Source organism: Anopheles merus, chromosome 3L (assembly GCF_017562075.2).
Source record: "Anopheles merus strain MAF chromosome 3L, AmerM5.1, whole genome shotgun sequence".
NCBI lineage: Eukaryota > Metazoa > Arthropoda > Insecta > Diptera > Culicidae > Anopheles > Anopheles merus.
The window spans coordinates 20,233,815-20,260,079 of NC_054085.1; the positions used below are offsets into that span (position 1 = coordinate 20,233,815).

The window sequence follows — 26,265 nt, forward strand, 5'->3', positions numbered from 1 at the left end:
CAGTTGGAAAGATTTTGATTTATTAATCTCGCAAGATTCATAAATCTTAACAGATTCGCGAATTTCTAAGGATTCATGAATCTCGATGGATTTATTAATCCCCAAATTATCATGAAGCTAGAGCTTATTCTTATTCCTCTTCTTGGCACAACAACCTACGTAGTCAATCCAGGCACTACAGGGGTTTCGAGACTTCTTGGTACCGCGAGTACCACGCAACCGGATAGTCTGTTATCCCAAGGCGTGCAGGTTTTTAAGCCTTGCGGGATAACCACTGAACCACGGAATAGTGCAAATTCTATATCTTGAACACCATACATTTCAAAAGATTCATGAATTTTTGGAGATTTATGGGAGTTTATGGATCAGTGGATCTTTATAGATCCATATTCATCTACTATAGAATCACAAATCTTTGAAGATTGATTCATGTATTTTTGAAGATTCGTGAATCTTTATATATGTATGATTCCTTGAAGATTCATGAATCTTTTGAGATTCGCAAATCACTCTTCGCACCCTCAAGAACCCTTATAAAGTGAGCCATAAAAATTGAGTAAATAAGTAATATTAAAACCTCTTAGTTCTTATTTATGTTTATTATTTGCTCCAACTTTTGCTTCAACTAACCCTTTTCTGCTCCACTCACAAGTTAATCAAATTATTGTCTTTTTTTCATGATTTATTTGATATAGCCCTATCATTAAACGCTTTTGCGGCTCGCATACACAGACAGTCTTTCAATTAACTCTCCCAAACCCCAAAATATTTAATCAACTAATGTGCCAGACTGTCGAGACGGGGGCTCGACGATGACGCTGGCTCGTTGGTTTAGAGCCCAATAAACAAAAATTCTACCACCAGCGCGCCGACATTCTTCTCCAATAAATTGATCAAGGTTACCGCGAGGGGGCTATTACCGGCTAAGGCTATTACCGGCAAGTTCATCCACCTCACGGTCGCGTTGCGGTGTGTTGCCACGCGTTCCAAAGGATTCGGAGTTCGTGTCAAGAACCAATTTCTAGTCCATGACGCGCTCTGCGCGGAGGTCAGCCAATAAATAAAGCCTTTGAAGGTGAGGAAACACACAATTTTCCTGCCTGCTGAATCAGTTCAAAAAAGGAAGAAAAACAAAAGTAGGACGAAGAAAGAAATGAGGACGACCAGGGGTCATATAGTGAATGAGTCATGTGCTGTGCTGTAGTTAGAGTAGGTTTTGTTTACTGTGAAATAATGATTTTTAAATGCAAATTGGTAAACGTTCTACCGGGTTTCGTTTGATTTCCGCATCACGAATCGGTTTCCTATGGAGAGAGGAAAGTAATAAATGCTGGGCCTTATTAATTAGAAAGCATTAACCAACCCTTTAGTTAGCGCAAGCGGTACTTCCTGCCAAACAAATGCAAAAATAAAAGATAACTACCGCTCTTTGGCGAATCGTGTTTGGGGGTGCTTCGGCGGGTTTTCCACCACCAGGCAGGGGGTTGTTGTACCATTGCGCCGGGTTTTATGTGTGTATGGAAACCCGGCGTACACCAAACACTAATACCTAGCGATTAGTACCGAAGGGAACGGTTGGTTAGTCACAATTTTCCCATTGAAGTTGCGGCTGAGTGTGCGTCGGTTACTAATTACCATTCGTTTTAATGCGGCGTTCGAACGTCAACATTGATGGCTGGGGAGAGCTGTTGCGGAAACGCACCGCCGCAGCCTGAAGCGTATAGTACATTCGAATCCAAAAGCCTCGGAGGAAGTGCGTCCATCCATAACCACCGCGGGTGCTAATGGAGAGGGTAGTGGTTGCTGTAGTGGAAAAAAATAGTGCTTTGCTTGAAGTTGCCAGAGCACTCAGGTGACGCTCACGGTGGCGGTGGATTGAAAAATAGTCCACGCTTCAGTGGTCAGCTTTGAAAGTGAAATCGGAAGTATTTGTACCTCTAGCACTGGTGCTGTTTTGTTAAACTTGCAGTGTGTCTTACTGTCTTTAATTAAACCCAGCTCATGGGAAGGAAGTAAATCGGAAGGGTTTCCTACAACAACAGCTACCAAGCATCAAGCTCTCTTCTGCTGCTCATTAAACGTCCAAATAGAAACAAACATTTTTGGGGGAGATTGGGAAACAAAAGTAAAGGGAAAACGAACGCGCGCACTAAACCGGCACTCCCCAAAAGCAGCGACTAACTACGACGGTTGGTTGAGGGTGTTATTTTTCACTTTCCTCAAGCATTAAGAGCCCCCCCATAATAACAGAAAAAAAGCACGCCAAACCATAAACCATTATCGGTAGTGTTGAGGTTCGCACCACCACCTTCCCCCTGCCCCGTGAGGCATTGTTTTCCGACCGTAATGAGCCGGTGCTAATTTAATCATCGGTAGCATCATCTTCACCAATCAGAGGCTCTCTGGGCCCTAAATACAAACCGACCTGTTGCATTTTTGGAGCGTCGGATGGAACGGTTTTTTATGGGGTTTGCCACCGACGACTACCGACGAGTCTTTTAGAATGATTAGAAGGAAGGTAGGAAAGAATGATACACTCGGGAGAAAGTTCAATGCGATGCGCCAACGTCGTGGATGGTGTTTCGCCAAACCGACAAACCGGGAAAAGAAGAAGAGGGTTGTGATCATAATTTTATTATGGTGATGTTGTTTCTCCTCTTTTACCCGTGGTTGGAGCCGTTGTTGTTGCGCGCCCGTTCGCCACGAATCATTCATGGGAAAATAACAATCGCCCTTCGCCTATCAGCCGTTTGTGGTGGGGGGAAGTTGTTATGTTTTCTATTTTTTTCTTTTTTCTTGTCGTTGTTGTTGGTGGTGCCAATGCTCTCTTTCGACCTCACGGGCTGTGGTGATAAGCAATCACAGCTGATTGTTGGAGCTGTGTACGTCAGCCTGGTGCAATAACGCTCGTAGGGCACTCGTTACGCTAACGTGTCAGCATCAATGAGTGTTTTTGCTGATGTTGTTATTGTTGTGGTTTTGTGTGTTCCTTATCAACTTTATGGGTTTTCTATGGGTTTGACTTTTGTTTACTGATTGAACTTTGTTTCGCAATACTTTATGGCGAAGAGGGTTGTTTTTGGAGATTTTTATTCATTGGGATCGATTTGTGTTTTTTTTTGTTCTTGTTCATTCATTCTGTTGTTTGTTTCAGTCTTAGTTTGTTCATTGTTTGTATGTTTGTTTGTTTCATTCTATGCTATCAGCGATAGTTTGCACCTTTTTAGTTTAGTTTTTGACTACACATGCTACTACATGTCTTTGTTAGAACCGTGCATAATTTTTCATCTACCGTTCGAACTGTTTGTGTGTTTTTCATGTGATTTTTTACATTGCATAGAATAAGAAAAGAAATTAGCAAGCTCCGTCTATTCTTGTTATTATTACTTTTCGTTTTTTTTGTAAGCATTTCGTAAATGATCAGAGTGGCAACTTGACACAAAAACTTGAGTTTATGGTTAAATTTATTACAAAACAAGCTGAAAGTTAATGACAAGATCTCCAATCATACCGAACTGTCTTCTTGCGTATTCTTTTTAATCCTCAATGTTTTCATTGTTTCATTTTCCATGGATGAATGACAATAAAAGGCAATTAAAAGTGTTTCATTTAACTCAACATGTTATTTTGCTATTGGAGAATCAAGGTACAATTTCTTGATTTAAATATTATTACATATGTTCAATGTTTAACAGCACTGTTAGTTGTTTAGTTTAATGCTTCTACCGCTAACTCTGTTCGTGGGAAGTTTTAGATTTAATCGTCAGCTTCGGCTGACATCCAAATTTCAGCATGAATGCATCGTGAAAGTTGATGTCTTCTTCTTCTTCTATTTGGCGTAACGTTCCAACGCGGACATGCCGGCCTATACAGGCTCTCGAGACTTAATTCATTACCACGCACAGCCGGATAGTCAATCCTTGCTACGGGGGGGAGGGTCCATTCTAGGCTTGAACCCATGACGGGCATGCTATTGAGTCGTTCGAGTTGACAACTGTACCACGGGACCGCCCGGAAGTTGATGTATTAGAGCTAAATAAACATGACGAACATTCAACCGATATAGGATGTAATCTTAGTGTAAATAGAGTTGAGGAATTCAATATTATATCGTTTGATGTCCCAAACACCAAACCAACCTTTGAATGAATAATGCAAACAATAAACTTTAAAACTTAAAACATTACAAATGTGAATAATTTCCATATAGATGATGTTCTTGATGTTTACGATCCGTGTTCTAACAATTTATTTATCATATGGTTCATTCAACGAGTTGAAGACTATTCGACTAGAACAGCTCTTATAAATTATTTATTTATTTATTAACTTCAAGGACCGTCAGATACCTTAATGTTCCTTAACTTTCCAACAGACATATATACGTATAAAACACATGCTTTTATGAACTAGAGATCGCTTCTTAGCCGCTCACAGTAAAAGAATTTCACCACATTTCAGGCGAACGTATGAAAAACTCTTACTATCATTGCCCATTCCCAATTACTCTCCATTGCGCCGTGATACAACGCCATCATTTACGCCAAAGTGTAACAGTTGACCTCATTCAAGTGAAGCATGTCATAAGGCTCCTTCACCCCCTTGCGTACTCCACCGCTGACGTACAGGGGTTGCCGCATAAACATAATATGCCCGCGCCATGTACGATGCCATGCGATGGTGTGCCGCTCGGGATGAGTGGGATGTTCACTAAGCGATTCTAATCGCTTTGCCACCACCTCACCGCGCGGAACACACATATGCTTTGGCGAAACTTGCCGCGGCATGCGGCCCGGTGGCACTTTACGTACGGTTTCCGTGCAATTTTCTCCTCAATTGTGTCGCTCTTGATAGAGAAGGATGGGTGTCGTTAGGGGGTGTCTCTTGCGTGAGCTGCCTTTTCTTTTTGCCTATTCAAACGCACGCTCCGGTCCGTTGGCGCATCCCTTGAATGACAACTTTTCATGCCGAAGAAGCGGAACACACACACACAGTGCGCAGTACGGTTGCGGATATACCGTACTCAGTCAATAGCCCTCTGTATGGCCTTTAGCCCTCGGGGCGGGAAGTGGGATATGTTGCAAAGAAGGCAGTTGAATAAGCAAAGACAAACTACCGTTTCCAAACGGGACGGTCGTACTAGCTGGCGCACAGTAGTAGGTCGTACACATAATCATAGGTCATGAAGAGGAAAAGCGGGGATGTGAACTGACACAAACGGGGCTTTATAAACACCAGGCAAGAGACAGGCGAGCATTCCAGGGCGAAGAGAGTAATTTATTTTAAGCCTAGAGCTGTGCGTATTGCATTGAATCATGCAAATATGATCCTCGGTCTTGTATCGATCAAACTGTTATACAAAATCCTGACAATTTCCACAATCCTACGCCAATACCAATAACTTTGCAATCTAATTTCGTTCGTCTAAACTGAATTTTTAATTATGTTTCACTCTTTTTTTTACTTCAATTCCAGGTGACAGTCTGCACTGCTCGCCGCTCGACAGCGCGTACAAGAGCAAACCGCTCGCCCACTACCCGGAGCACGTCGCGTGGAACCCGTTCGATGCGCACGGTATCTGCATGCTGTCCCTGCCGCAGGGTTTGCGCTTCCGCACCCAAAAGCACAACATCGAGCCCCGGTTCCACGCGTTCGCGACGACGCGCGAGGACGGCAAGCGCTGCTACGGCTTCAGCCTGGTGTTTTACGAGGAGGTGCGCAACCGGCAAATCTGCAGCGCCATGCACACGCTGCAGTCGATGTTCATTACGGAAATCTCCAGCTCGCAGCAGCCACCGCCCGGGACGCTGCGCCGGGTAAAGGAAAGCCCGGTAAGCCGGTCGCTGCCGAGACATTTCAAAATAGCGGCCCAGGCGCCCGCCTCGGCGCTCAGCTACTACGACGTCACGAAGGATAAGCTGTACGTGGCCAAGAGCCTGTCGCTCGTCTGCCAGGTGCCGTACGCGCACGTGGCGGAGCTGTTTCTGCAGAATCTCTACCGGTAAGCATGTGATGGGTGTGTGTGTGTGTGTGTGTGCTGGAAGAATGCATACTTCGATACAGAGGGGGAGGGGGGGGGGGTTGTTGGGCTATTTGTGTACCGTCGATATCGAGGTGTGCCCCGGATATTTGTTCCTGCACATCGAGAGCTCACATCTATGACGTGGTCAAATCCTAGCTATTGAAGAAACAATGTGTTATTATTACTCACTGATCAAACTTTGTAAAGCAGAACACTGAACTTGTTATCAGCTTGGCGTTAGGCAAATAGTAGAGTCGAAAATAAAGCGTTAAAATGCTGTTCCACGTATCAACACGTTCCCTAGAGCCGACGAAATTCTACTCAGGTGCCATCCATAAATTACGTATTGTTAACATAGGAACTGGTATATCTCATCTCCGCTAGTGTAACACAATTTCTTTACTGTGCAGAATTGGTGTTTTTACTACTGTGTTGCTTTAGATTCAGTTATTAAAATAGGATATTATTGTACTTTGTCCTATTTTGATGAATTGTTGATTCTCCTTGGTCCCATCATGATTGGATTTTTGAGAATGTTATTCCCATCGTGATTGGAATTCAAACAATTTAAGCTACACCTATTTGAGGTCATAATGGAGTTTCCACGAGCAGTAAAAGGTACTACTCTTCTCAGGCTTCTATGAATTAAATTAAAACAAGATATAACATTATTAAATTCTTAAAACGGTGGAATATAGTAGGGATTGAGAAGATTTATTTCAACCAAAATCTTGTCTACTCTCTGGTGTGTCCACAAATTGCTCGCTTATCGAAAAAAAGACCCAAGGTGTTCGACTTGGAACAGTTTTTCATCAATTTCCGATGACTCTTTTTCTTTTGAGCTTTATAGTTACACTTATTGGCCAAAACAGATTTTATTTTATAGTTTGTATTCATTTGCAATCTACCTGAGGATTGGTTGCGCTAATTGTCAAAAATAAAAGTACATTAAAATTGGAACAGATAATTATCATTATCGTTTTTCTAGTCAAAATTAAATCTATGTGATATTAGTTTAGAGATCAAACCTTTGCTCCACCATTTTTTAATTATCTTTACGCTGCAATTTACTTTCCCATTCCCCCCGCTATGGTTACGTAATTTATGGATGAACCTTTAAGTACAATCGTAAGACACACTTTCATTTATACTAGTTAAAATATAATGGACAACTATTTTTTAAGTTATTTTTAGTTACTTTAGGTAATTGTAAAGTGTATCTATATTTAAGGAATGCTATTTACAATCAACTACACTGCCAACTGACTGAAAAATACTATTATATGAATTTAAATCCTCAAAAAGCCATTAAAGTACTTAATAGCTCCCAAATTGGGAAATTAAAGCGTGAAGACTATATTCATTTTTTAATCTTTAATAGCAATTATTTAATAATAGCTCATTGACATTGGCACACACAAACCAATACATAAATATAGATAGAAGGCTATCAATAACACTTACTCTCTCCCTGTTTCTTTCCTTTTCCAGCTGTCTTCCGCGACATCCCGGATCCCGGCTGAGCCTGGAAAGCTACGTGTACAACATCCTGTACGAGGTGTCGACGCCGCCGCCGGGCAAATCGATACGAATATACATACCGCCGGAAGAGCCGCACCTACCTCCGATCGCCACCATCCTGCAGCGGCCGGCCCAGAAGGACGAGCTGCCGCACATGGACTTTCCGCTGCGGCTACTGTTTACCTATCTCGGCGTCGAGTGCGTCATCCAGCTGTTCACGTGCGTGCTGCTGGAAAGCCAGGTGCTGCTCCGGTCGACCGACTACCAGAAGCTGACGATCGTGGCGGAGTGCATCACCTCGCTGCTGTTTCCCTTCCAGTGGCCGCACGTGTACGCCCCGATCCTGCCCGCCTCGCTGCACCACTTCCTCGACGCGCCCGTCCCGTTCGTGATGGGGCTGCACGCCGACTGCGACAGCAGCTTCCGGATCGGCAGCGAGGCGAACCTCTGCTACGTGGACATCGACAAGAAGTCGGTCCAGCTGCCGGAGGAGCTGCCCTCCTTCCCGTACCGGCACGATTTCATCTCGGAAATAACGGCCGTCCTGGACAAGTACTCGGTGCCGCGCGACCGCTCGCTCGATCCGCCCAGCATACTCAGCCCAAAGAATCTCCTCAAGGACCATGACATGATGACGGCGAGCTGTACGCTCCCGTCCGGCATGCACGTGCGCCGGAAGCATTCGCTGCACGACCTGCTCGACTGGGATCGGCCGAACTCGCCCGACCTGCCGCTGCCGCCGACGGCCGTGCCGGCCCGGCCCGACGTGCGCCAGCGCATCGTCGACATTGTGCGGCGCAGCGGCGGGGACGAGGTGGACAGCGGCGGCGGCCCGAACGAGGTCATGCCGAGCGCGAAGCAGAAGCAGCCCCTGTCCACCCTCGAGCAGTACTACGAAGATCTGAGACTGAACAACGCGTTGCGCGAAATTTTCCTCAACCGGTTCGTGCAGATGTTTGCCGCGTACGAGCATTTCGTTATACTTCCAAATCAGGTAGAGGCTTTACGCATCACCGGTAGCGCGCTTGCTGTCGACGTCTACGCGTCCTTGAGGTCCAATCTAATTGCGTTCCCTTTCTCTTCCCCCGACAGAGCAAAGACGAATGGCTGACGAACCGGGAATCGCTGCACAACTTCGACAAGGCGTCGTTCCTGTCGGACCAACCGCAGCACCACCGCCCGTTCCTGTCCCGCTTCCTAGAGAGCCAAATGTTTGCCACCCTCATCGACAACAAGATCATGCTGTCGTGGGGCGACGACCTGAACGGCTGCCCGCTGGTCGACAGCCTGAACGGGGACATGGAGTACAGCTTGAAGCTGTTTGATTCAAGGATCAAAATTTTACGGTAACTACGGACGGATGTGCTCGGCGTGACATTCGTTCACTTGCGTTCGCCTTGGGGCGCCGACCATCGGTATTAATTTCTGTGCTCTTCCTTTTGCTCGTTGCAGTAAGCGCTACGGTGGTGAAAGCATGATCCGCACTGCCAACTACGAACCGTGCATACTGGCCCGCGAGACACAGAAGCTGCTCGACAAGCGGTTGCAGGCGGTCGACATGGAGGTGGCCCCGCCGAGCGAAATCCTGGACAAGCGGGCCCCCTACTACCGGAGCTTTCCGCTGCTGGAGAAATCCGTCCTCAACCAAGAGTGCGTCTCGAGGTACGAATAGTACGCGTAACGCGCTTTACCCCCGTTTGCTCTGTGTGTTGTGTGTATGAGTGCGCCTATGGCCAAGCTCCTCTTGCGCAGCGGAATCAGTGGCGCTGCTCGCTCTGGTTTGAGGCATGGTTTGTTTCCTTTTTCTCTTTTTGTCGCTGTCGAATGTGGGCCGGTCGGGTGCTCTGTCTGTGTGGTGGTGTTGTTTGAAGCTTCGGAGCGGAAGGATATTACAGAGGCAGCCAAAGACATCGAAAGGTTGTTCAATTCAAGGTGCATTTTGCAACGCAAAATTTTTAAGCCAGCAATCACGATCAAACACGCTTGATCGCGAACAAAAATCCTGTCAATTTTGGTATTTCGGTTCCCAGTTTTAATGGTGTGATGCTCTTTTCTTTACTGCTACGAATTTGGTACTGTTTATACATACTTTGGTTTGGTTTTATTGCTTCCTGATCCTTGTGCACACCAACTAGAATCGAATCTACTTCCAGCAGGCACCGCGGACAAAGGGAAAGAGAAACAAACAAACACGCTCCTCCAACTACAGGTGTAAATTCTGTTGTGATATAGTTGCAAAATGCTGCTCTAGATGCGTTAGAATGGGATTTTCCCCCTTCGTCAAGTTTTATTATGTGCATACGTGTTTTTTTTTTAATATGTATGATAGTTTTCGTGTAAGTCGTCGTCTTCGTTTACGTATGAGCTAGTTCGTTTTAATGCAGTTTTAATATTACCGAAGTAGGCAAGTAAGCTTTTTTTTAAACACTGTTTTTAACGCGTAGTAGTACTTCGAAAGAGGAATCCTGTTCTTTTTTTTAGCTCTTTTATATTGTTATACTGTTGTGTTCGATTTTAATGTTTCCTTCTTGTGCTAGAATCTGTATTCCACTATTTTATAGCTATTTTATACTTGAAACAATAGTTGATACAATTTTAACAAATACAAATAAGAATTTTCGGAGAGTGCGATTATGGAGCAGAGTAATTCAAAAATAGTTCAAAATTTCTTTAAATTATTGATCTTTTAAAATATTATCACTTGCATTGAATCACTTTCGGACTGACCAACTAAAAGACAATGTCACCATGCAAACGCTTCCTCTATTTGCACTCTAGTTGTTAAAAAAAAAAGATTCCGTTAAAATACCGTTCAAATGTGATGTCGCGTGTGTCTCCTCCAGTAGCTTGTAACCCGTACTCTAGTTCGTACGTTTCTCTCTCTCTCTCTCTCTGAGGCAAGCGTTTTGCCGTGTGGCGTGTGATGCATGATTGTGACGTTTTTGCATGAGCTGTTTTGCGTATGCGTGTGATGATAATTAGTTTGTAGATTGCATCTAGCAGTGCAGTAGATGGAACAACACAAGGAAGAACCCAAATGGGTGCATCACCAGCTCGTCGCCCTGTCCCAGCCGGCGACTTCGAACTGTAAGCAGCGCACCACCGCAGCAACACGAAACGAAATGCAATAAAAATCCTTATTTTTCCCCTTATTAACAAACACTCAGCGCGCAGTGCTGCGCGTTTGCTTTATTTTTTATTGCTTAAATGGTTAAGTTTTGTTGTTTTGACGCTTTAAAAAGAAATTTTCAAACCTCGCGTTGCGACCCTTTGGAGATCTCCCCTGTGTGTGATCGCGGGAACATACACATACGCCGAACAAAGCTAAGTGTTTGTAGTGTTGTGCCAGGTAAGGATTTTTATTTGATTGTACTTCCGGTTTGTATTATACAACTTTTTTATTATTTTATTTTTGTTTGTTTGTTTTATGTTTAGTTTTGGTTTGGTTTGGTTCACTTGTTTTCCCGCTTCCCATCACTATCACTCTATGTTTGTGTGTATGTATATTACTATTTTACTAACAGACAATCTTTCAGGTTTTTGGTGCAGAAAAATAACTCACGGGACTCTTAAAAACACACGCCAATTTGCTGCAATGGTATTGATTAATGCAATCCTTTCTCCCCCACTATTTTGCATTGCAGAGGCAACAGCTTGCGGCGCGTGAAGAACGGCAGCACGAAGTGGAAGGTGAAGGAGATCTCGTTAGACGGTGGAGGCAACGCGACCAACAACGTACCTGGACTGTCGAAGGATAGCGACGGCAACAAGTCCAACCGCAACTCGGCCAACCTGTCCGGGGCCGAAATCAGTCCGGCACTGCTGGCACAGGCCAACTGGACATTTGTGGAGAAGCTGCTGAAGGTGAGTAAGAACACTATTTGGACATTCAAATTTAAATCCCACATCTAAAACATTTGCTTAATCTCCCCTTGCCAGGACATCAAGAGCAAAACCAAGCGCATGCTGCTGGAAAAGATGGGCACGGAGGCGATCGAGCTCGGGCTCAGCGGCGAAGCGTCAGTGACGGGCGTGGAGGAAAACACGATGATTGCGTCGCTGTGCGACCTGCTGGAGAAGGTTTGGTCGCACGGGCTGATCAACAAGCAGGGCAAATCGGCCCTCTGGACCCATCTGGCCGCGTACCTCGAGATAAAGGACTGCCAGAATCCGGGCAAACACCAGATGGACAACAGCTATCTTACCCCAGGTATGCGTTTCGTGGGGGGCGGGGGGCGATAGGTGTAGGCAAAAACACAGGACCAAAATCGAAGGCAGTTGCTTAGTCCTATTTATACACATTTTGTTGTGTGCGAATCGATCGATAATATCATCCTAAATCACATGGTACATTCTCTTTCAACACATACAGCCTTAGCGTGGACTGTCATGCGGAAGCGGATGGATTGTACGTGTAATGGTTACAGTTAAAACTTTTAAAGCTTAATTTTTACACTTGCATTTGCATGCGATTGGAATTACTTTGCTGGGTTCCCTCCCTTTCATATGCCTTTTTTTCCGGTTGCCGTTGCCGTTTCTGTTCTTTCAATTTTCCTTATTTGATTTATCTTTTATTTACACCTTCTCTTTCGTTCGAACGGTGCGCGCTTCTTGCTGTCCGCAAACTCTCCCCAACTCTCTAACGAACGTGGCCGCACGCAGAGAAAGCACGCAGCAACTCGGAAACGCGCTATCGCACCCTAAAGCCACCGAAAAGTGGCCCCAGCGTGGCGCCCGGTGGCTTGCACAAGTATCACACTACCATTGCGCACAAAATACGCCGGCTGCACAAGGGCAGCGGCCCAACCGGGAGCGATACGCGCCTCTACTCAGCCTCGTCGGTGGAAACGGTACCAACGTCGCCCGGTCGCTTTACTAACTTTATGTTGTCCGATGTCGTTGCTTCCTTTGTCGGTATGCGTAATGGGTCGGTAGCTAACCTGTTTTCCACGCGCAGTCACTGCGGTGAGTAATGTGTGCTCTAGCCTCCGTCGTCCCGTGTTCCTCGCGGTATTGTGGTGCCCGGCTCCTTCTACTCGTGGCCCGCGTGTGTGTGTGTGTGTGTGATTCTATTTGCTTTCGGGTTATCGCTAAGCGTAGATGTATTCTAACTGCAAGGAAAAGCAAATTGGTTCGCGGGTGAAATAACGTGTGACTGACATTGCACCGCAAAAGTTTGGAGATTGCACAGCAGAGCGCTTCAACGATTCGTTTGATTTAATATGTTTGCTTTTTTGTGTGTTTGTGTGTGAATTTACTCCTTTTTTCTCTCTTGTTTTTTGGTAGTATGCTTTTTTTAAATAGTGTTTCTTCTGTTTTCGAAACAAATACTATATGGTTCCCTTTAATAACGTTCCTCTCGCGATGCTTTCACCAGATCTCTCATCGTTAGCCATCGAGCCGCAGCTGCCACCGCCTTCACCTACCCGCGGACGGTCCAAATCCCGCGAGCGCAAAAGTCTTGGCCCGGAGCAGCTACGACCACTGCCCGAATCGCTCGAGTTTGACATCCGGTATGTGGTTGCAAAAAGGCAATTTCTTACCAAAAAAACCTAATTCCCATTTCGATTTACTTTCTTCTTCTCCAGCAACATTCTCGCAATGACGGACATTAAAACGCACATCGGCTATGCTCGTGCCTGGGTACGGTTGGCGCTCGAGAAGAAGGTGCTGTCGCGCCACCTTCGCACCCTGCTGTCCGATGCCGCGCTGCTGCGCCAGCTGTACAAGCGGTCCGCGTTCGTGCGCTGCGACGACGAGGTGGAACAGTTCCTGTACCATCTGCTGACGCTGAACGCGGTGGACTACTTCTGCTTTACCAACACGTACCCGACGACCAAGCTGCCGTACCGGGTCGTTATCTTCCCGTCGAAAAAGTCCAGCGCGGCGACCACGTCGGCGAACGTGTGGATAGCGATATCGGGCAGCCTGGGCGAAACCCAGATCATCAACGTGCCGCGCCACTCGCTCGAGTTTGTGTTTCATGTAAGAATGGTGACAAAGCGAAGAGATTAGCTTTTACTTTAATTGGTTTTTATTGTTAATTTTGCAGCACAAAACGCTTGGCATCTTAACGTCGTTAAGAATCGGACACGACGATACGGGAATGTCCTCGAAGTGGTTGGTGGAGCATGTCGTTATCAGGAACGAAGTCACTGGACACACTTACAAGTGAGTGTTCTCTTTATCCCAGTGCTACAAAATGTCCCAGTACTGTCAATGTCATAAAAAATTCTGACTGAAACAAAATCTATGTCAGCGTAACGTACTAAATTGTGATAATCAGAGGTGATGCTCAAAGTTGGTGTGTCCAATACAGGCTTGGTGACATTTTAGCAACTAACGCTTGGTCAGTCACACTTTGTCATGACTTTTTTTTTACTGTCATAGTCGTGACAAATTCCGACTGAATAAAAACTCATGTCAGTGTCACGAGCTCTACTGTGATGATTGGAGGTAAGACTCGTACAGTTATTGCGATCATCACATTCATGGTGACATTTTATCCAACAAAGTCTTGGCCAGTCACTTGGTCCCGACATTTTCTGTCGCTGATCATCACGATGCGAGTAGTCCCAGTTGTGTACGTGAGCTGATTAGAGCTTCGTTTCAATCATGAGTGTTGGTGACAGAAACAGTGGCAACACTGTTGACAGCCAGAAAAAGTCATGATGATGGTTGCGACGACATAAAGCTCAGCTTGTCAGTCAAAGTTACGCGTTGGACACTTGGACATTTTGCAGCACTGTTATTAACCCTTCAAAAACAGGCAACAGCTTTAATGCAATCTGCTCGCTCGCTCCCTTTCCTTTTCCCGACAGATTCCCGTGCGGCCGTTGGCTTGGTCGCGGTATCGACGACGGTTCGATCGAGCGGCTACTGATCGGCCAGCTCGTCCCGCGCACCGTCGACAGCGAGGAGCTGGTGGAGGCGTGCCGCACGCCACCGCGCACCCGCAGCCCCAGCATCCAGCGGCCGGAGGTACGCCCGTCCGACATTCAGCACATGCTGGGCGATTGCGTCAACGCGATCGTCAAGTGGCACTACCGGCCGAGCCGGGACCGGGACGCCAGCTCGCTAACGAACCTGCTGTGCGGTGAGAACGGGCTGGTCAAGTGTCTCGAGCAGGCGTTCCTGTGCGGGTTCCGCTCGTCCCGCCTGTTCGGCCGCAACTTCTACCTGTGGGACTACTTTGTGCGGGTGAAGGAACAGTTCGAGATTTGCTTGGTGGAGGAATCGGTCGAAACGGTGCGCGGTGGCGGCGGCGGCGGTACCTCCAGCTCACCGCCCACCAGTGGCTCGAGCCCGGAATCGCCGCCCCAGGGAACAACAAGTCAGCTGGGTGGTGGTGGTGGTGTTGGTGTTGCCGGTGTCGCCCTATCGCCCGTCGCACGGCAGGAGCTATCGGCCGTGTGGCACTGCTACTGTCACCTGATGGACGAGATCAATAACGTCAAGCAAACGCTCGGCAAGGACGGTCGGTTCCAATTGTTTATCTGTTTGAGTTTGAGGTAAAGACAACTAATTTTCGTTTTTGTGTGTAGTTTGCTATGCTTTTCCGTTTAAGATTTTGCTGCTTTTTAATGTGTAAAAATTGCTTTAAAATACTAATTTCATACAATTAATCTCTCACACACACACACACCTCTCGCAGGGAACATCTACTGCACCGGATGCTGGTGCCGATGGCGTGCACGCGCGTAACGGCCGAGATGTACGAGGAGCAGAGCTTCCTGCGGAAGAAGGGTCTGCTAACATTCCTGCGCCAAATACTGGAACCGTTGGACGAATTTCACATCGTGTTGGAAAACTCGATTACTCAAGGTATCGGATCTCACTGTTAGGCTGGATTGGGTCCATATTCGATTTCGAGCGGTGAGCGGCATCTGCCAAAAACCAACAAATACTCTACCTATACCAAATCATACCCCCTGTGAAGACGTTTTGCGAGCGCCACGTAGCAATCGATTCGTCGCTCGATGGAAGCTCCCGATGGATGTTTAAGGGGGCTTGTCTCAGGAGAGAGGAGTTTGAATTTCACGGGTTAAAGTGTAAGCGTTGTACGTTCGTGTCGATTTACTGTGAATGCTCTAGCAAAAGCACAGAATAATACTACTGCAGGATCAGTGAAACGGAAGTGGAATCTCCTCGCCGTGAAATTAAGTGTATATTTTATTTTATTTTTATATATTTTCCTAAGCAAGCATGGCAGAAGTAGTGTAACGAAGACGAAAGCCCTGTGTAACTATAGATTTCTATTTTGTATATTCCGCTGCATCTTCATCATACGTTAGTGGGGGAGTGTTTTTGTTTCATGCAAACCGAGCTCCGGTCAAGCATTGGGCACAGAATAGCAAAAGAGACTGGTGACTGGTGGTCTCTATCATACCTTTTGGTTGTGTTTTAGCTTGTAGGGAAAACGGGACAGTTTGTTTTACTCGCAATCAATTTAGGCCAAATGATTTTACTGTTTAAGGTTTAATTACTACACACATACCCGCGGGCACTCAGAGACCAGGACTGAAGCAGGGCGAGCGATTACCTGGCGATCTGGTCCTCCCGTGCGGTACTCAATCTCTCAATCTCCCAAGAGATACTGTGGCCAAAGAATGACTTCAGAATGATGATTTGAGGACGGGTTAGGAAGTGTTAATGTGTTTTGAGTCGTTTTTTGTTTTGTTTTGTTTCATCTTTTGCTTTTCCAGTTGTGTATGTTGTTTATGTGCTTTCTGTGGTTTGCAATCATAAAGATTGCGAAAGGATTTTAGCTTTTTGTTTGTTTGCTTGTTTTTGTTTTTAATCTGCTGGTGGGGCCTGGGGAGGGATAATTTGAAAATAGTCATCGACGAAATAAACTGTGCCAAAAGGAGCGTTGTGTCTCTGTCCGGTGTGGTGCTGCAGGAGAGTAGCGACACGCATTAATCCTCTTCATTAAAACGTAATGAAAGCGGAAACTAGACCAGTAGGGAGTGATGGTAAAGGAGAATTTGATCGTACAACCCAGCTATATGGGTCTGTGTGGGTTGATTTAATTCTTTCCGTTCATTCCGCCCTACATCCATTTCGAGAGTCTGCCCTCCAATGTTGCGAGAATACACAATCTCCTTATAAATCTCCAGTGATGAGTGTTTCATGTCGCCCATGCTGATATTAGTCAATCGAAACGTACACATATTTAGATCTGGTTAGTGGGTTAGTGGAAGAAACATTTAGCTCGTGCGTACGGTGCGTGCCCTACCGTAGTACCGCATCGTCCCCTTTCACTGTGTCTTCGTGAGCATGAAATGTAAACCATAACAAAGAGAAGAGAATAAACAAAGAATCGTCATCCATTGCCGTTAATGGTTAGCAAGTAGTGAACGAGGACAAAACGTTATTATTCAACTGCTGCTGTGTATGGAAAATTGAGAACAAAACAGTGCAACAGATGTGGTAATGCGTAACGTAATTCAACGATGTGCACAAACTACGAGATGTACAAGGATGCTGCAGAGGCAGAGATTAGAAGGTGTGTAAAAACCAAAAATTGGCTATTTTATATTATTTTCTACAAAATTTCATGACATATTCATATAATTTACAATCAAATTAACCCTCCTTATCATCGAACTTTATGGTGAATCACACAGAAGCAACGTAAGTCTGTTCAACTTGTCTCCTAAACGCTGAGTAATGGACCTCAAGGGTATATTAATCACCGTTCGTCGAGATTGACACAATTCGTGTTGTCTCAGCATTAAATGTGTTCTGCGATGTTTCGCAGTGCTGAACCTTTGAGGGGAGAGTACTACGGCAGCCTTAAGGGTGCAGCTAAAGGAAGTGATCGCCTGGTTAGCTTCCGTTGAATACTTTCGTTGAAGTCGTAGCCTATGCGTGTAACGTTCCTTTTTTGCTTTTACGCTACCTCTGTGCGCAGCTGAAGGGGGGCTCACATTTTTGCCGGGGCAAAGTTTTATATCGAACGCATTATTGGCCTTAAAAGGCCTTCAAACAAAAGTAATATTCATCCAAATCCTGGGTATGTACCAGAACCTATGCCAGACATGAAACATATTCTGTATTGGTCTTGGAGCTTAAAACTCAATTCTATCTGATAGTTATGGACCTATTCTTGTCTTTAGATCACCACATTCTACACTGACCTGATAATATAACAGATCCTGGATTCTGGTAATGTAACAGATGTCTAACAGATGTCTTATCTCCGTCCTGATAGGCCTATTTGGACCTGAAATCAACTCAAACCCGTTCCAAGAATCCAAATACAACTAACCTTAGTGAAGAAGAGAATCCGATCACGAAGTTATTTTGGTTCTGAAACTGAGGCCCAAACCAATGACCGAGGACCAATGATCTGAACGAATTCTATGAGTTATCTAGACTCTGAATTACTCCCTAAATCAGATAAAAATCTCAATCTGGTTGAATTATGTTGATCCCTGACCATCAGCAATTCAATCTTTCTGAAATCAACACTAAGTGTTTCCCAACCCTATATCTGATACCAATACAACATGAGTTCTGGCATTGATTTTGAACTAACTCAGAATTCACCATTAAGTATACAAGAACCGATCCGACATATGATCCAAACTGATGTAGTGTTCCTGAAATTAATTCCGATCCTTAAACTGCACAGATAACTAATACTTGAATTCAGGCCCAAGGATTGGTGGAGAACCAATCTCTATTCAAATATATTTACTACTTGGTACTTGCAGTTGTCTCAATCAGAATCAAGAGCTGATTCCAACCCTTCTTCTTCTTGGCCTGCTCATGTACGAGAACGTCTAGTAGATATGGCCAGGCCTGGGCTGCAGTCCTCCAACCACGTCAGCATCCGATCTCCGACAGGTTCGACTCCACCTGATCCAGCCAACGAGCTCTCTGTGCTCCTCTACGCCTCGTGCCGAACGGGTCGCTGACGAGCACCTTCCTGGTGGGGCATGAGTCCGGCATCCACATCACGCGTCCCCTGATTCCAACCATATCTTGGTGCGAAAACTCTTTTAAAGGGATTGCATCAAAAACGTCGTTTCTATTTTGGAACTGAAACTAATAATTCGGTAATGGACATAATACATAATCTGCTTTGGTTCAAGAACTGCTCCTCAACCTCATTGTATAACAGCATTACTTTCTTGTTCAGTTGTAATTTCAAGACAAAACAAAACTATGCCCCGCAGAGATAGACTAAATACAGGCGTAAAGTACGATTTCAACAGTGGTTTTCGTATTTCCTCATCCACGGTACAAAAAATAAACCTTCACACACTTGTACCGCCGCACCGCATACTGTAACGTCTTTTTCAAATGTCCATCGCGCAAAGCTTTCGTTTTTGTTGCCTTCCCCCCCAACCAATCGAAAGCTCGCACGATTGTTGACAGGCGTTCCCCCCGCCCGGCCGTGGTGTTCGCGCTGTCAGTCAGCTGACAGGCGGTGTTGGCAAATGTGACGAGGATGGGATGGGAAAACGAAGCAAAAAAAAACCCGCAAACTACAGTCAAACACAATAACAAATAGAGCCATCTAACTATCGGTCGCTTATCACCCCAAAACGCTGTGTTTAAAGTAACAAAAAGACGAAGGACCGTTTCCGTATCCCAAGGAGGTGGCCAATTAGCGCTTTCGCTAACCGCGCGTAACGTGACGGTGTTTTGGTGTGCAGTGCACAAGTTGCGTGTTTGTTGTGTGCGGTTTACGGAAGTGTGATTCACCGTACCGAGCAATCGGAGTGACCATTTACGAGCTTAGTGCGTGTTTTTTTCGTTTTCGTAAAATTGTGCAGAAGAGAGGATTAAGAAAAGTCCAAGCTGCTGAGTATCGGGCAAGCGACACTACTAGAACCAGCCAAGAAGATAACACAACAAACACACCACTGTTAAGCCCCAAACAAACAGCCTCGCTGTCAGCATTGCACAGTGAAGCAGAAGCGGAGGAAAAAAACAGTACACGTCAACAATCCGATCGCCCGCCCGCACGACGACAGGAGCCAGCAGCTAGCAGCATTCCAGCACCTCCCGTGTGTGGCTGATCGATCGGCGACCGAGTGTCGCTGGCGGAATACTAAACAGCAGCAACCACGGTTGGCCTGCTCTCCTCCACGGATCGGTTTGAGGAAGTCGATTCGGGGTGAAAGTTGTACCGAGCGGCTGCTAGGTGCCGTCTACAAATCCTCCCCCCGCTCCAATAGGCGTTTTGCAGTGTGCGCCGTTGCGGTGGTTGCTTTGTTTCGGCGCTACGTGCTCTGCCAGTTTTTCCACCATCGTGTATGTGACGAGGAACACGAACGCGCACACCGACGGCCCGAACCAGTCAAACGAGCCGAGCAGATTACCACCAACACACCAGCACGGTGGGCACTCGCTCGTGGCTCTCTGGCCTATCCCACAATAAACTGGTGCTGTCCGGCGGCCCAACGGTTCAGTCTTCGGTTGTACGCGCCCGCGGAAAGATCGGCTCTATCTGCGCGCTCCTCTGCTCGTGTGAGAAGAAAAAAAAACGGTTCCACGGTACGGCACCACCACTCTCCTTCACTTCATTTTTTGTTTGTGTTCGCGCGCGCGTTTGTGTGACTCTCTCTCTCTCTCGCCAGAGCTGTAGCAGGCAAACCCAGCACCAGCATGTGCGGTATCTTTGCGTACCTAAACTTCCTGACGCCCAAGACGCGGCGGGAAGTGCTGGACCTGCTGCTGAACGGGCTGAAGCGGCTCGAGTACCGCGGGTACGATTCGGCCGGCGTCGCCGTCGACGGCACCACGTTCGATGCGGACATACTGCTGTTCAAGCGCACCGGCAAGGTGAAGGTGCTGGAGGACGCGATCCACTCCGCGGCGCAAACGGTCGACTTTAGCCAGTCGTGCGATACGCACGTCGGCATCGCGCACACCCGCTGGGCGACGCACGGTGCGCCGAGCGAGGTGAACTCGCACCCGCAGCGGTCGGACGACACGAACGCGTTCGTGGTGGTGCACAACGGCATCGTCACCAACTACAAGGACATCAAGAAGTTCCTGGAGCTGCGCGGGTACGCGTTCGAGTCGGACACGGACACGGAGGCGATCGCGAAGCTGGTGCACCATCTGTGGAAGCAGCACCCGAACTATTCGTTCCGCGAGCTCGTTGAGCAGGTGATCCAGCAGCTGGAGGGTGCGTTCGCGCTCGCCTTCAAGTCGAAACACTTCCCGGGGGAGTGTGTGGTGACGCGGCGCGGCTCCCCGCTGCTGGTGGGCATCAAGGCGAAGACGAGCCTGGCCACTAACCACGTGCCGATCCTGTACGGGAAGGGCCACCGGCACGGTTCGTCGGGGAATGTTGGGGTGGTTGAGCCGACGCCGGACAATACGGCCGACTTTATCAATCCGGGCGAGGAGGTGGAGTACTTCTTCGCGTCGGACGCGTCGGCAGTGATCGAGCACACGAACCGGGTGATCTACCTGGAGGATGACGATGTGGCGGCGGTGAAGGACGGGGCGCTCGGCATCCACCGGCTGAAGAAGAGCCAGGACGATCCGCACGCGCGCGAAATCACCACGCTCAAGATGGAGATCCAGCAGATCATGAAGGGCAACTATCGGTACTTCATGCAGAAGGAAATCTTCGAGCAGCCGGAATCGGTGATCAACACGATGCGCGGGCGGGTGAACTTCGAGAGCAAGAAGGTGACGCTGGGCGGCATCAAGGACTACATCCCGGAGATTAAGCGCTGCCGGCGGCTGATGCTGATCGCGTGCGGTACGTCCTACCACAGCGCGGTGGCGACGCGCCAGCTGCTCGAGGAGCTTACCGAGCTGCCGGTGATGGTGGAGCTGGCGTCCGACTTTCTCGACCGCAACACGCCGATCTACCGGGACGACGTGTGCTTCTTCATCTCGCAGTCGGGCGAAACGGCCGACACGCTGATGGCGCTGCGGTACTGCAAGCAGCGCGGCGCGCTGATCGTCGGCATCACCAACACGGTCGGCAGCTCGATCTGCCGCGAGTCGCACTGCGGTGTGCACGTGAACGCGGGGCCGGAGATTGGCGTCGCCTCGACCAAGGCGTACACCTCGCAGTTCATCTCGCTCGTCATGTTTGCGCTGGTGATGAGCGAGGATCGGCTGTCGCTGCAGAACCGCCGGCTCGAGATCATCGAGGGGCTGCGCAATCTGGACGCGCACATCAAGCAGGTGCTGATGCTGGACCAGCGCGTGCTGGAGATTGCGCAGGATCTGTACCAGCAGAAGTCGCTGCTGATCATGGGGCGCGGCTACAACTTTGCCACCTGCATGGAGGGTGCGCTCAAGGTGAAGGAGCTGACGTACATGCACAGCGAGGGCATCATGGCGGGCGAGCTGAAGCATGGTCCGCTCGCGCTCGTCGACGACACGATGCCGATCGTGATGATCATCATGCGCGACCCGGTGCACCAGAAGTGCATGAACGCGCTGCAGCAGGTGACGGCCCGGGAGGGCCGCCCGATCATCATCTGCGAGGAGGGCGACCGGGAGACGATGGCGTTCGCGTCGAAGGCGCTCGAGATACCGCGCACCGTCGATGCGCTGCAGGGCGTGCTGACCGTCATCCCGATGCAGCTGCTGTCCTACCACATCGCGGTGCTGCGCGGCTGCAACGTCGACTGTCCACGAAATCTCGCCAAATCGGTCACGGTGGAGTAATGGATATTCGTGCTGTGTGTGTGTGTTATGTGTGCAAGAGCAGTGCGTGAGTGTGTGTGTGTGACACCCAATGCGAGGGGGAAGGAACATTACGTTGTTGGGCTGGAAAAGGCGGCTGAACGCTAGTAGAGAACGCCGTGTCGTTTGCGATTTTGTTTTCCTATTTTTTCTGAATTATGTGCACGCACCCAGTAGCTTTTAAGTTGTTCTCCAAGAGGGACTTTTTTATGATTACTTGTTGTTGAAACCCGTTTCTATCGTGCGCTAAAAGCGAAACACTACCCTTTCTCTCTCTCTCTAGTACAGGGTTTTTTTTTTCTGGGATACTCATAGCTGTGGGATACTTTCTTGCCTCTTTCTTATGGGAAATCAAATGTATCTGATGTGAATTGGACTCTGTGACTGCGAACAGACGGCGTCCACGGGCCTGCCCACGCCCGAATGCAGAGCCGATGGCATACGATTCTATCTTCACCATTAACATGAGAGGGACATAGCTTATACCCTGAACGTACCCGAAAGGTATGCATGCTTCACTCATCAGGATCTAAAGGCAAGGACAAGGCAAAAGAGACACAGAAAAATTTCCTCACAGCTACACATGTCCTTTTGATACAGCGGTATACGGCAGGTAAGCAGTACAAATGCTGCTACCTGATACGCACACATATTTAACTAACACATATAATCGGGTTGGCTCGGTAAAGGTCGGGTTTATCCGACGGAGTCGCCAGAACGTAAAGCCGCAGACTTTTTCATGATTTTGTATGACTTCGGCTGTTTTGGACCGTACGTGTAGGCGCAGGCTATGGCATCCTGTTTAGACAGACCCATTGAAAAATCCTACTGGATTTGTCCAAAAAGGGTGCCATAGAGCCAATTCCTTTCACATAAAGTTCATTTCGTGCAAGAAAGAGTCATGAAAGTATCCCACAAGTATGAGGACCCTGTAAGAAGCAGTAACAGTTAGAAAAACGGAAGCTAGAATCTGTTTGGCGAAGAGATAGAACAATTGTAAAAGTCGCCGTTGTTTGGAGTCACCGTTACGTGCAAAAATCTAAATTATGGCGCGAGAAAACGAATCTTAAAATGATAAATGGTCGGTGCCACTACAACACTATCATTGCATCACACTAGTAGCGCGTGAATGGAAGATACGATTAGCGGCCTTAGGGTTCGCGCTGTGCGTCGAGCGCATTTTCCGTCTCTTGTTTTTGTTTTATCAATAAGCTCTTTTTTATTACTCGCTACCCTCTCTCCTAACCCTCCCCCTCCCCCTCCCTCACTTGCCACATAATGGCCATCGCTATATCGGGTGGGCCGTCATAATGGCAAGCGCTATTGTAAAAGGGCTCCCAACACACAAGAGACAGCTGAGGCGTCGATTGATGCCTCCACGTCCGCAAAAGCGTCGTCAGCAGTGAGTGTGCAGGCAGTGTGCAAACAAACACCCTTAGGAGTGGCGGTGGTGGGGGAGGACGCCAGCACCAGAGCACACGAAAACTAGCTCGAAACAATCCGCCCTGTGTCTGTCTGTGTGTGGTTGTGAAGCTGAGTGATAAGCGCGAACACACCACACATTGGCGCAACTTTATCATTTGCATCATTTACAGAGAATTGATAGGCTTCCCCCTCCTTCTCCCACCCACCCTGGTGTGTGTGTGTTTGGCCGCCCACATCCCCCCGTCCCGTCCCTTGTTTGGAAACTGTCTGAATGTACAAGGGAAACGTCTTTGGCCATTACCTGTTCCTGCGTCTGTGCGGAGATAAGTTTGATTTTGGCCTAATTTTGGCCACCATTTTTCCCCCTTCCCCTCTTTCCCCCCCTAAAACAGTTTCCCATTTTGATGGTGGCCACACAATTAGTGGTCAATTTTGTACAATAAAGCAACCCGTATCTTCGATCAAAAATCGGACGGCAGAAAGCGTCAGCAACGACGGCGGCAAGTGTCTTCCTTAACAGCAACAAGTAAAACAAAAATCCATCTAGCTATTGTGTTACATTTCTAGAAGGAAGGCAGGGAGTTTCGGCAGAAGTAGATTTGATTAGAAAGAGTGGCGCGCGCGCGCGCGCGCACACACGCCACCCACCGGCAGCGTGCAAACGGCGGCACGCCACGTGTCTTGTGTTTAATCTCGCGCAAAAAGTGGGTTAAGATCGATGCAGGAGTTTTCTTCTACCCTTATTTCTTTATTGTTATAGTTATATGTTAAACACACCACGCTTTTGCATCAAACTGTTTTTGGACGTGCATTTCGGAATGAATAGTGAAAGTGTGAAAAGAAAAATAATCAAGACGAACTGATCGGGAGTTGACTAAATTTAAGCCAAAAATATGAAACGAAAAATTCAACACAAAACCATGCAGGCCGAAGCAGAGAGAGAGAGAGAGAGCGAGCGAGCGAGCGAGCGAAGGATGTAAAACAGAAAAAAAATATTCCAGCAATTTACTAGAGATAATACTGTAATAAGAATTAATAGTAACACGGGTGGATGTGTGTATTGTGTAGCGCCCCATGCATCACTGTAAGCGGCCATCACCACATCCCCCCCTGTGTCCCCTGCGTGTGCAGTATATTTGTACTTGTGAATAAAGTATTAGTGCTTTTTCTTTTTATTGGTAAAAAAAACAACAGGAATCAAAATCGAATCACTTCACCACGAAAACACACCCGAAAAAGAAAACATGTTTTACCCGTCCGTCGTCGATCGTCGACGCCTCTACTCAAAGATTTGCATTTTATGCAATAGCGCAGTCGTCCGCTTCCTTCTCCAAAACGAGTCCAACGGAGCCGCAGCAGCAGCATCATCCCTTGGCCATCCACAGCAGACAGCAAAGACCGACCAGCCCGGAACCGAAACCGGGCACGATCGAGTTCGGTTTTTTTTTTTCTTATTCGCCTATATTACCTCATCGCAGAGAGCGACCCCGGACCGCATAGTGCTGTGCACTTTCTCCGCTATATTATGTTGCTTCTTTTCTTTTCTTTCTTTTCGATGTGTGTGCTGTGGCCAAAACGCGGAACTTTCGTTTTGGGGCGAATGTGTGTGTGTGTGTGTGTGTGTGTGTGTGTGTTTGATTTCGTTTCCATCCATAATGACCGCATCATGGGGCCCTGGGGCTATAGGTTGGGCAAGATTGTTGAGTCGCTTGTCTTGCCTCTCCTACCCACTTCTGGCGCCGAAGCTATAGGTCTGTTACCTCATAGCCTCAAAGTTTCGTAAAATAATAAACTTTGGGCTGTTTTTCCTTCCTTTTTTGCTTTGGTGAAGTGAATCGCTTCGAAGAAATTCAAGGTCAATTGGTGCCTCCTCCGCCATTAACTTCTGTTTATTGGATGGGGAGAGGGGGTTTGGGGTTGGAAAACAACATTCAGGTGTGATTGTTGGACTGGGAGCAATTTGTACTAATATTTATTAGGCCTTTTTTTGTCTATTTCCCCCCCCAAAACTCCACACCAACGATCGTGCGCACAGACAATCGTGTTAGTTGCAGCCCTGGGTGCAATACACCCTGTGCACGACGACTCTGCCCAAGCACGCACCAATCTTTCCCTTCTTGTTCATCCCCTCTAAACGTACACGTCTACCATCCACAACCACCACCACAAATGGTTCAGTCTAACGGTAACTGTAATATGGGGTGGGGAGTTGCTCGGTTGCATCGTTATGCTTATACGATCACACCGCCGTATATGCATGCAGCAGCAGCAGCAGGTTAGGTTGGGTGCGTCGGGGGTCTGCTGCTACCGCTGGAGCTGCACACACTCACTCCAAACGCGTTTTCCGCGTGCGTGTTTGTGGCCGTTTCCTCTCCCCCCATATGCGCCGTAACAACGGGCCACCGAGAGCTCGTGAGTTGCGCGTTTTGGAGTTAATGTTGGTCACGTTGCTTTGCGTGTAAGTGTAGGTGCCGATCGTTCTCTGATCTGCAGCACCCCACATCAACCATGGCAAGAAAGTGTCCAAACAAGCAATGCGACGTACGAAATTAGACGTTTTTTTCCATTAGGTGGGAGTGTTTGAAGAAAAAAACAACGAATTTAGTTAGATTTGAAACGTT

At 47.4% G+C, this 26,265-nt stretch overlaps 2 protein-coding genes across 7 annotated transcripts in view; both read left to right on the top strand.

Annotated features, from left to right (window-relative positions):
- The window catches only part of LOC121598450 (DENN domain-containing protein 5B), a 33,674-nt gene extending 16,776 nt beyond the window's left edge, over window positions 1–16,898 (top strand). For 4 of the 6 annotated variants that reach the window (XM_041925328.1, XM_041925329.1, XM_041925327.1 and 1 more), the window contains exons 3-14: window positions 5,476–6,001; window positions 7,514–8,537; window positions 8,636–8,889; window positions 8,996–9,205; window positions 11,188–11,407; window positions 11,483–11,753; window positions 12,206–12,508; window positions 12,921–13,056; window positions 13,132–13,528; window positions 13,596–13,714; window positions 14,365–15,054; window positions 15,198–16,898. In XM_041925328.1, the coding sequence (XP_041781262.1) occupies window positions 5,476–6,001; window positions 7,514–8,537; window positions 8,636–8,889; window positions 8,996–9,205; window positions 11,188–11,407; window positions 11,483–11,753; window positions 12,206–12,508; window positions 12,921–13,056; window positions 13,132–13,528; window positions 13,596–13,714; window positions 14,365–15,054; window positions 15,198–15,387 (4,340 nt within the window). In that variant the 3' untranslated portion in view covers window positions 15,388–16,898. Of the gene's footprint in view, window positions 1–5,475; window positions 6,002–7,513; window positions 8,538–8,635; window positions 8,890–8,995; window positions 9,206–11,187; window positions 11,408–11,482; window positions 11,754–11,915; window positions 11,952–12,205; window positions 12,509–12,920; window positions 13,057–13,131; window positions 13,529–13,595; window positions 13,715–14,364; window positions 15,055–15,197 lie in introns of all 6 variants that reach the window. The other 2 variants (XM_041925331.1, XM_041925333.1) reach the window with 2 other exon arrangements.
- A 2,087-nt stretch (window positions 16,899–18,985) lies between these two features.
- On the top strand, window positions 18,986–24,626 carry LOC121598959 (glutamine--fructose-6-phosphate aminotransferase [isomerizing] 2-like). The gene is made up of 2 exons (XM_041926346.1): window positions 18,986–20,056; window positions 20,140–24,626. Exon 2 carries the CDS (start codon window positions 20,168–20,170, stop codon window positions 22,199–22,201), a length of 2,034 nt encoding a protein of 677 aa, XP_041782280.1. The 5' UTR covers window positions 18,986–20,056; window positions 20,140–20,167; the 3' UTR covers window positions 22,202–24,626.
- Window positions 24,627–26,265: the final 1,639 nt, after the last annotated feature.